This window comes from Abramis brama (genome assembly GCF_963993115.1).
Source record: "Abramis brama genome assembly, chromosome: 7".
In the NCBI taxonomy this organism is placed as follows: Eukaryota; Metazoa; Chordata; class Actinopteri; order Cypriniformes; family Leuciscidae; genus Abramis; species Abramis brama.
In genome coordinates, this window is record NC_139969.1 from 31,180,549 (window position 1) to 31,191,737 (window position 11,189).

The window sequence follows — 11,189 nt, forward strand, 5'->3', positions numbered from 1 at the left end:
AGTTCAACTGCATAATCCTTTATCATGTCTAGCCTACTATATATGTGAGTATTGTGCTTAGATCACACATAATTCATGCAATTATTATAACTAGCCTATTGGATGGTTCACTGAATGTGTTTCTTGTTTCTTATCATTATGATTGTATGCTCGTAATTCAGAAGATGGCTTGACTGAAACCTGTGTAAATATATTATATCCTTATTATAAGAAATCATGACTAAACTTTACTCTCTGTACTCTCTGCTTAGAGCGGGAAGGTAAGAGACCAGATAAGGTAATTTACTGTATGTGAGGAGGAGAAACAGCCTCCTCTGAACTAAAGACAGTGTCTTATTGGTCAGAACTCCCCTGAGAGGCTGGACAGCCATTTGAGTTTAAATCTTAGGACATGAACAAAGCATTAGAAGACGATTCAGACGTTTTAGAGTAGCCATGTAGAAGACGATGATTAGACGCAGATTAAGATCAGAAGAACATGGGTTAAAGTTTGCAAGCCTTTCAAGCCATCTAACTTTTCTTTCCCTTACTTAGTGTCTGTTCTAAATTAAGTTTTGCTGCAAAGTTTCAGTCAACGATTCAACAGCAAAGCCTGCTTCCAATTTCAAACATCCACGAGACTTTCCATCCATCCGCCAACACACCATGTGGTTGGCTGCCCATGACATCAAGGGACCACCTGCCAATCAACAAACCCAGGAAACCCCCTTTTCAAGCAAAGGACTCTGAAAAAAGGAAATCCAAAAAGGAACAAAGACATACGCAAGTAGCCTCCAGACTCTTAACTGAACTGGTGCTTTGATATAAAATTAAATAACCTGCCTAAGAAAAAAATAGAAGGGTTAAATTAATGATTGATGGTTCATTCAGGTCATGTTCAGGATTTCATCATCTTTCCTTTACCATTTACTTTCTGCAACTCGTATGAATGTGTGTGTGTTTGAGTTAGATGTGTTTTAGTTTTATCTGCTAGAGTAATCAAAGTCTTGTTTGCATTTTAAAGAGAAGTGTTCTTGTGTTATGTGCTTACAAATTTAAGGTCTTAAACTACTGATCTACGTTCCCATGCTAACAAATCATGTTTTCACTATAGATTGGATATTAATATCTGCTGCAGAGCTGATAGTTATGGCCCATTCAAGTGAACTCGGGACAAACCATTTGTTCAGCCGTACAGTAAGGGATCCTTTCAAAATTCCCTATAAATTAATTCCCTTTGTGCTAAATTTACCCATTTCCCTTACAATTATTAGCAATCTATAAAGCAGGCCTACCGTGCATTTTGAAAAATGGTAACCGCTGAAATTCATTGTTTTTATTATGGTAGATGTTGCCACTGAACTAGCAAATAATGCTAAGCAAAAGCAGCCATCCACACACAAAAATAAGACTTTGAGATGGGTTGAATTGGTCACAATTCAAGCAGTGCATTTTCTGTTTAGTTTATATATCGTTGATCTAAATATATAAGCGTTTTAATAACCATCACTCAGAACACTGTTCATTTCTTGGTATCAGAAACTGAAAAAGGCAGTGAACTAGATCTGTTTAGGCATCAATTTCACACCAGATTTTTAATCAATTGAAGAAAAACACTTTGGATTAAGAAAGGAAACTGCAAAGTACATTTCACAATTTTAATGAATGGTTTAAGGTCATTATAACAGAATGTAGCAGACACCTGCATGTTTATGTTAGGAGTTCGAACCTCTTTGCAGTCACCACACAACCCACATTAGCATTAATGCAGGAAGCAATCTTTCAAAACCAAGTGCAGCCCATTACTAAATGAATTCTGAATATTCACGGGAAAGAGTCAGCTGCAATCTCTGAAAAGTCCACAAAATGAAGTGTGATAGGGTCTTTTTCAGAAAACATTGAACTGAGTGGAATAAAGTACTGGGGTGGGTCATTGGGAGGCTGGTTGGCTGACGGTATGCATTCAGCAGCTGCAGTTGTAGTACAGGGTTGAGGGGTGGTAGTAATAGGTGGCATGGTAGGGGTTTTGGGAGGTTGAACTGGGTATTGCGAATAAAGCTGTTGCAAATAAAGAGGATAATTGTGGTAATAGTTATACTGAGGAAATACATCTCCAGGGTACATTGGGGGTTGCAGCTTCTGGGTTGTTGCTGGTGAACTTGATGGGGAGGCAATGAGGATGGCTGGAGCTGGTTTCTCTGGGGGCTTTGGTTTGCCATGATGATGATGGGGGTAGTAATACGGCCAAAAGTCCCGGGGGTTTCCTGGCTTCTGGGCTGGTTCTTGAGCAACTGATATGGTGGGCATAGAGGTTGGAACTGGTATCACTGGGGGCTTTGGTTTGCCATGATGATGAGGGTAGTAATACGGCCAAAAGTCCTGGGGGTATCCTGGAATTTGAGGCTTCTGGGCTGGTTCTTGAGCAACTGATGTGGTGGGCATAGAGGTTGCAACTGGTATCTCTGGGGGCTTTGGTTTGCCATGATGATGATGATGATGATGATGATAGTAATACGACCAAAAGTCCTGGGGGTATCCTTGAAGTTGAGGCTTCTGGGCTGGTGCTTGAGCAACTGGTGTGTCATTGGGGATCGAGATTGGAACTGGCATCTCTGGGGGCTTTGGTTTGCCATGATGATGATGATGATAGTAATACGGCCAAAAGTCCTGGGGGTATCCTGGAAGTTGAGGCTTCTGGGCTGGTTCTTGAGCAACTGATGTGGTGGTCATAGAGGTTGGAACTGGTATCTCTGGGGGCTTTGGTTTGCGATGAGGGTAGTAATATGGCCAAAAGTCATGGGGGTATCCTGGAATTTGAGGCTTCAGGGCTGGTTCTTGAGCAACTGATGTGGTGGGCTTTGGTTTGCCATGATGATGATGATGATGATGATGATAATAATAATAAGGGTAGTAATACGACCAAAAGTCCTGGGGGTATCCTTGAAGTTGAGGCTTCTGGGCTGGTGCTTGAGCAACTGATGTGTCAGTGGGGATCGAGATTGGAACTGGCATCTCTGGGGGCTTTGGTTTGCCATGATGATGATGATGATAATAATAATAATAATAAGGGTAGTAATACGACCAAAAGTCCTGGGGGTATCCTGGAAGTTGAGGCTTCTGGGCTGGTGCTTGGTCAACTGATGTATCGCTGGAGATAGAGGTTGGAACTGGTTTCTCTGGGGGCTTTTTGCCATGATGGTAATACAGCCAAAAGTCTTGGGGGTATCCTGGAAGTTGAGGCTTCTGGATTGGTGATTGGGCAACTGATGTGTCGCTGAGGATAGAGGTTACAATTGGTTTCTCTGGAGGCTCTGATTTGCCATGTTGGTGATGGTAGTAGTAAGGCCAAAACCTTTGCAGAAATGCTTGAGAGTACCCAGGAGGTTGAGGTTTGAGTATTTCTTGGGATATGGGGGTAGATGGTTCACCAGTTTCAGTAGTTGATGGTTCTAGCATTGTGTCTGCGGCTGAATTCAGTGCATCAAGAGAATGAGGCAGTAGAATCTGCAGATATGCAGAAGTAAGAGGTCCAAGGAAGGTTTCATTTGCAGTTGTAGAGATCATAGGACAAGAAATGACTGCAGAGTTCCCCTGCCATTGCATCCGCATCACATAACTCCCTCCCTGAAAAACATGAACATCCAGGTTGGTCCTCCTTATGCAATGCTTACAATAAGTAGAACGGAAAAAGCAATACCAGTTGCATGATACCACATCCATCATAGGGTGTAGCATAGACAAGACCTCCGTAAGTGGGAATGGTGTGTCCACAGTGAGGTGGCAACTTGGCAAGGGGAACAGGTGCACCATTACCTGTGATTTGCATAAAAAGGGGATTAAGACTTAAACCACACAGATTTTTCCAGTATTTATGCAGTTCACATTAAAAGTCTGAGTGGGACAGTAAATAACTAATGCAAGAAACTAAGATATTGTGCTGGCATCAAATTTAGTAAACAAATAAATTCACAGGTTACCTCGACAAAGCTCAATTTGTGCTACTTCTGGACCACTAAGTTGCAACTTCATGAGATCATCACCACACCTCAATTTTGGAGACATGGCATCCCAGTCTGCTTCAGAAGAACTGACTAGTTGCCCTGCAAGTAGGCAAGCAGCGATGGGAAGTAACAAAAGTACAAATGCTTACAGAACTTAAGTAGATTTTTCTTGTATCAGTACTTTATTTTTCTGACAACTTTACACACTCCTTACATTTTTACACAAATATCTGTACTTTCTACTTACATTTTCAAACCAGGTTTTTTACTTTAGTTTTAATCTGTATTTGGTGGCATCTCTAATAAATCATGAATCAGTTAGTCTTGACTGGCAAGCGCTACGAATCGGCTCATGCACGCTCTGCGCCTCCATCAAAAGGTTTCTTTCGATCAGAGTAATCAATGCGAGAGTCTCGAGAATGGAGTGGAAGTGCCCAGGTGGAGCAGAGGCAAAACTAATGATCCGTTTAGGACTTAAAGTGCAGGTCAGTTTCATCTGGCTTTTGTAGTTTTGTCTTTAATTACTTAGGTAAGCATCAAACGTCTAATAACTGTTTGCAGCATCACCCCATTACCATCATCACTCAAAATACTGTATGCTAAAGGACATCATTATCATTTGCAGTGGATCTCAACCTTTTTTACTCCAAGGCCCCCCTCCTCTGTTTTGGGCTGCTCCAAAACAATCAAAGAACACGTACGAGAAGTGGTGCTTGTTTTAATTGTTTTTAATTATTTTCTTATTTAACGTAGTAATTTAATCAAATATATTTAAATTTTAAGTCATCTTAAAATGCCCCCTGGAGGATCACTGAGGCCCCCTAGTGGGCCGCATCCCACAGGTTGAAGACCACTGATCTATTGTAAAGTTATAGTAATTAAGCAAATAAACATTCACATGTCTTATAATAGGTTTAGGAGCAATGGGGCAGACAACCCTTACAAAAATTAACGATGGTTTTACTACATACAAAACCAAAAACCATGGTTACTATAGTTAAACCACAGTAACCACTAGGGGTGGGAATCGATATGCTGGCGCAAAATATCGATATTTTAATGACTAAAATAAGGTGCTCTAAAACGATTTCCCTGCTCTCAACATCACTACTTCATGGCTCCTAGAGGTGGCGCTCAACACATGAATGAGGGAAAGTGAACAAGTTAACTAGCCTAAGAAAACGTTTTTTAATGGGATGGTGGACAGCTGTGAGTGTCAAATAATAGATGCCCAAGCCAAGTTTAAGTCCAGAGTCTGGACACACTTTGGCTTTTATACCATTGATGGGACAAACACACTGTAAACGTTTAAGAATCCGCTCTACAGTGCTCAAAATGCTAGGAGGAAAAGCTAGTATCGTCACATACCCAAGATGGTACCTTTGACAACACTTTTACATCGCATGGTTATTTTAAGGAAGCTGCTAAACACGGAGATGTTCCAGGTTTAAATAAAAGAGGTTGGTAAATTTTAAAATGTCCCAGGTTTAAAACAAGTTGATAAGCAGTTAAATGTGTCAGTTTACACACAAAGAAAAGTTTAAGCTTTTTAAAAGCATAAAAGGTTTAATTTACTTCATGTTAAATTTAATTTACAGACTGAAAAACTTTGTGCCAGTTTGAACTTGAATAAAGAGAAAAACTGCATCATCATGATGCATCATAGGATTGTCTAGCAATATATTGATTATCGCTGAATTGCTGCATCATATTATCGATATTGTGAGCCGTGTAGCCTATCGTATCCCGAAGTACCCTGTGATTCCCACCATAGTAACCACAAATTAACCATGGTTTTGCTACACTTACTATAGTTGAACCATGGAATTTGTAGTGAAACTGGTAATACAAATGGTAATTAATCCACAAAAAAAAAAAAAAAAAAAAATATATATATATATATATATATATATATATATACTTTTACTATAATAAAACCATAGTTAATTTTCATATGGGGAAAAATGTGACTCATGAGGCAATGACATTGTTAGGATTTTTCTATAAAGATACTGTCATGTAATTATTATACTAATTTTGACAAGCAATTTAGAAAATATAGTTGTTAAATCTAGAGCAAGTTATTTTAAGATAAAAATAACACATGGTCATAACCAGGGCTGCACGATTATGACAAAAATCATAATTGTCGATTATTCCCTTGAAATTGTAATTCATTATGATTATCACAATTTTACACTGAATGATGTTTTGAAGAGTTTGGCCATGGGACCCACATTTCCTCGGTCATCAAGCTGCGACCCAACTTTTTAGGAATTATATAGGCCTATTATAATACATTTGTTTAAATTGTTGACAAGTACTGTCCCCCTTTACTTAATATACAAATAAATTGTAAGAATATGACTAATACTGAAATAAACAGTAGGCCTACGAGGTTAAGCTATTAAATAGCAGTCCCAAACTATTTTTTGTTAATAATCTTGGTATGAGCCACCACAGTCATTTAAAAATATACAAAATAACCAATAGTGGCATTTTGGGGTTATGGAAACAACAGTTACCATGGTGATACACAATACTTACAAGAACTGTTAAAGTGAGTGCCGGCTACGAGCGCAGTAAACGACTGACAGGACATGAAGTTTCGTTTTTCTGAGGTGAGAGACATATTTCTTATCAAGTTATTTTCATAACTTGATACAAAATATAAAGTCATGAAAATAAAAAGTTATGAAAATAACTTGAGAATAACAACACTGATATAGCCTGACAACATCTCATCTGTCCGCAAATACTGAATATGGACAAAGCGTTTTTTTTTTCTAATTTAAAACGTAACAACGTTGCATGCTTGTAGTTTATTTTGCGCTTTATATATAGATAAGCGATATACAGCGCGCTCCGCCGCATTTCGCGTGCAATTGAGGAGTGCGCGCTACCGCAGTAGGCTATAGCGGCTGACAGGACAGTCCGTTTTTCTGAGGTGAGAGACTTTATTTCAATGTACACTTACGTCTCTGGTAGTTCCTATTGTGCTGGGTTCTCTGAAGTAGTCGTGGTTCGCCTCTCACAACGTAAGAGGATCTAAAGAGATCACGCAGAATAATGTAAGCAGCTTTTTTGTAATCGTGGTTTTGAACGATTAGCCTACGTAATCGGCATCCGTAGTCGTAATCGCGATTAGAAATTCGATTAATTGTGCAGCCCTACGTAATACTTTAAAGTGTAACGTTAACTTAAATTTGCATTATGTGCAAACAAATTACAATGAGGTGGTTGTTTTGCAACAAGTTGGAGAGTCCCAGAGACATGCTGATGGGAATATTGATGGGTACTAACAAAATTTGAAATGCAACTTGCAAGTTCTTTTGTAAATGTATTAATATGAGGTGAGGTCCAGTTACCAGTGTGACACTAAAACAGGTGGTAGTAATATGTACGTTTTACTTGTGTACATGTCTGAGCCTCAGCCCATAGGCCAGCCTACTTTAACTGGAGTTAAAAAAAAAAAAAAAAAAAAAAATCCATAGGCCTACATCACCTTTTACCAGAGTCTCTTTAAACAGAAGTATAGCCTACGCTATCGGTTCTTCTACTTGAGTGAAGGAAGGGTGTACTTTTGCCATAAGTAAGTAAATAAATAAAACAAACTGGAAAGGCTTTGCAAACACATGTGGAATTCTCCCTTCATTACATTGGACGTAAGCATAGCCTAAATGAAATTAAACCAAGCGATCATTACATAAGCCTACCTGCAACACTAGGGTCGTCACCAAGGTGCTCAAAATCAGCCAAGGACTCATCAAATCCCTCGTGGTCTGACATAGAATGTTCTGATTTATTCCCGCCCCCTCCATCGTTTGTTTCTTGCGTTCCAGATAATTCTAGCACACTTCGGCACTCTATTAAAATAATGCATGTGAAAAACACGAAGAGTTTCTGCCGTATTTTCCCATACGCCATTCTGTTACGTGCGTGTTCCAGTGACGTGTTTTTTAAGCATTTGCACATTACGTAAATTATCGCGCATAAGTAAAATCACCTGTTCCCACGCGAGATTCAATGCCTGAGGGCTGTTTCATAAAAGACGCTAAGAAAAGCGGGGACTCCAACACCTGAATTAATTAATATGCGATATTTTATAACACCAGTAATATATTCTAACTATAATAATTTATCTTTAGGATGCAGTAAGTTGCAGTGAACTTGTAGCTCATTACACTCATAGCCTATGTTTTATACTTAGAATGAATGAAAAAAAGTAACAGAAGTATAATTCAGGGAAGACATTTTTAGGAAACCAAATATAATAAAGATAGATATAGTTATAGATAGATAAATATAGTTTTGGGTATAGGACCTATGCTACTTAATAAAGATGACACGTACTTATTTAGAATGCTGAGAATTACAGCTTTTCAGGCAATTTTTTTTTTGTTTGTTTTTTTGGAGAAAGCAAGAATCCCCAGTTTTAAATGATTGGTTTCAAAAGTATATATATATAGCCTACTATATGTATTCCTTTACTATATATATATATATATATATATATATATATATATATATATATATATATATATATATATAGCCAGTATAATATCAATTGTTTATGTTAAAAAAATATATAGTATAATATCAATTGTTTATGTTATATATAGGCTATATATATATATATATATATATATATATATATATATATATATTAAGGTGGCCCTTATTTTTCAAGTTTTGATTTATAATTGTCTGACCCCCTCAAGTTGTTCCAATACATGAAAAAATAATTCAGGTAAAATATGAGCTCATTTGAACAATATTTAGAGGTGGCTCAATGACGCTGAAATTTTGTATAATCATTATTATGCTCAATTTGTGATAATTACCACTTGCCTAATTTTATCTAAACTATTTAAATGACATACTTGCTTATTTAATGGCAATTCTGAATTTACACCTATTTTGCACAAAATATATTCTATGCATTTCTTGCAGAAGCATAAATTGTGTTAACAACGGGCTAACGAAGCCACTTTCACAGAAATGCGTGGTGTTAAGAAACTCTGAACTATTGACTTTGAACTGTGCAAACTTAGTCCAGGCAAAGTAGCGTTTTACGACAGACTAACTGTAAAATAATTTTTTGCAGCATAGATCATTTCTATGAGGTGTCCAGAACAACATACTAAGTCCTTAGAAATCCTAGTTGAGGAAATATGTTAAATTCTCATCAATCCGAGATGTGTGCCAATAAGGCCAGGCAACAATACACCCCAATGGGGCTATTTTTTCCTTTACTCCTATCAAAATGAAACTTTACACAATGAAAGTATCCACGAAAAGTACTTTTTTTTGTATTACAAGTTTCTTTGAAAATTAATTTTAATATGCAAATGAGCTATACACTAATCGAATATGCCCAAAATACACCCAAATAGGCTTATTTTTTTCCTTTACTCCTACCACAATAAAACTTTACATAGTAGAAGTATACATGAAAAGTAACTTTTTTTGTATTACAAGTTTCTTTTGAAATGAATTTGAATATGCACATGAGTGCCACACTTATTGAATATGTCCTAATTTGCATATAGGCAGAAACACCATTCATATGTATGACAAATACATCGACCCGATCTTCATCCAATCATCCTACTGCCAATGGGTGATGGCAATGCTGCTTTTAGACTGGCCTCTAACCTGAAAACTGCCTGGCTTGGTAGTACCTGCCAGGGGTATACTATAACCCCCACTGGTATAGTCTTCAGGGTCGGTAACAACACGTAACAACAACATGGGGAGGTTTCTTTTTGATTTTTTTTCTTTTCTTTTCTTTTTTTAGTTTTTTTTTCTTTAACTAACCTAGATATTGCTGTTGCTAGCTAAGTCTGATGTGTGGCCCGCCTGGTCTGAAATACTTGCTAACTACAAAAAGAGAAGCAGTTTTGGTGTCTGGCAAAATTATTTTAAAGAACTGGAATGCCTGGAAAGTGTGTCTATCTGGTTTTTCATCTGTCTTTTGTGTGAGAGTGAATCGTTTAGTTGGTAAGAATGACTTCTGCCTGTAATCTCGTAATCTTACCAACAATACCAATCATTTGTAAATCTACCAGCCCAAAATTTAATTTCACCACGTTACTAATGACTAAGATGGCTATTCTGACTTTCTTCTGATGTTATCTGTGGGGGGATGTCATTAGGTAAGGCTTGTTCGCCAAAAAAAAGAAAAAAAAAAGAAAAAGAATTTAGAAAGCAACTGGAGGCAAGATTGTGCAATCAATTCTTAAGGTCAATATAAGTCTTTTTGTGGCAAGTGACCCAGGTAAGTGTGGCAAGTGACTTCAAATGTATTGTGTTTATTCATAGGTTAACTTACTGAATGGACATGAATGTGTTAGTTATTTGGCCCCTGTTTCTTCTACTTGTGACTTTATGGTTTCTTGGCCATAAGTCAATTAGGCCTAGTGTTGAGCTCATTTGCATATTTAAAATAGATTTTTCAAAGAAACTTGTAAAACAAAAATGTTACTTTTCATGTATACTTTCACTGTGTAAAGTTTTATTGTGGTAGCAGTAAAGGAAAAAATTAAGCCTATGCGGGTGTATTTTGGGTAGGCTATATTCGATTAGTGTATAGCGCATTTGCATATTCAAATTTATTTTCAAAGAAACTTGTAATACAAAAAATTTGACTCTTCATGGATACTTTCATTGTGTAAAGTTTCATTTTGATTGGAGTAAAGGAAAAAAATAGCCCCATTGGGGTGTATTGTTGTCTGGCCTTATTGGCAAACATCTCGGACTGTGAAAGTTTAAATAGTTGTTAAAAGTTTGAATTTGTAATGTTATAGAGGTCCCATGCACATAGGCATTGCTAAGGTGTTGTATCCGGTTGCAGGGATGGTGATTTCCATGCTGCAATTGCTAGGAGTTGCTACTGTGTCCTGATTGACATTTTGTGATGGATATTCACAAATACAATACAAACATATAGTAAGAGAAAACAAATAAAATAGACTATAGATTACTTATTGGTGAAAATAGTGGTGCAAAGATCATAAGAAACAAATGCAGCAGAAATGTGCTTCTGCATGTTTCAGCACTCAGGTCTGTCTGAACACTACGGTCTCCCACAGAGTTTGATATTACAGGCTGGACAACTCCTCTCAAATATCCATGGATACCGTCAACACTGAACTGGGTGCATGCCTTCAATGCACTGTTGTGGAACAATCCAAATGGTCTATTCTT

General features: G+C 37.4%; 1 protein-coding gene across 1 annotated transcript; it reads right to left on the reverse strand.

The window, feature by feature from the left end:
- Positions 1 to 1,624: 1,624 nt before the first annotated feature.
- Positions 1,625 to 7,909, reverse strand: LOC311087212 (uncharacterized protein). Its single transcript, XM_084120483.1, has 4 exons — positions 7,697 to 7,909; positions 3,957 to 4,079; positions 3,677 to 3,792; positions 1,625 to 3,603 (listed from the first exon to the last, which is right to left on the reverse strand). The coding sequence occupies exons 1-4, from the start codon at positions 7,905 to 7,907 to the stop codon at positions 1,804 to 1,806; spliced, it is 2,250 nt and encodes a 749-aa protein (XP_083976609.1). The 5' UTR covers positions 7,908 to 7,909; the 3' UTR covers positions 1,625 to 1,803.
- Between the last annotated feature and the right edge of the window lie 3,280 nt (positions 7,910 to 11,189).

Coding starts and splice junctions, on each gene's coding strand:
- LOC311087212 (XM_084120483.1), bottom strand. CDS start 7,907: ATGGCGTATGGGAAAATACGGCAGAAACTCTTCGTGTTTTTCACATGC. Junction 3,793..3,956: donor ACAAATTGAGCTTTGTCGAG/GTAACCTGTGAA, acceptor TGCAAATCACAG/GTAATGGTGCACCTGTTCCC. Junction 3,604..3,676: donor GATGTGGTATCATGCAACTG/GTATTGCTTTTT, acceptor CATGTTTTTCAG/GGAGGGAGTTATGTGATGCG.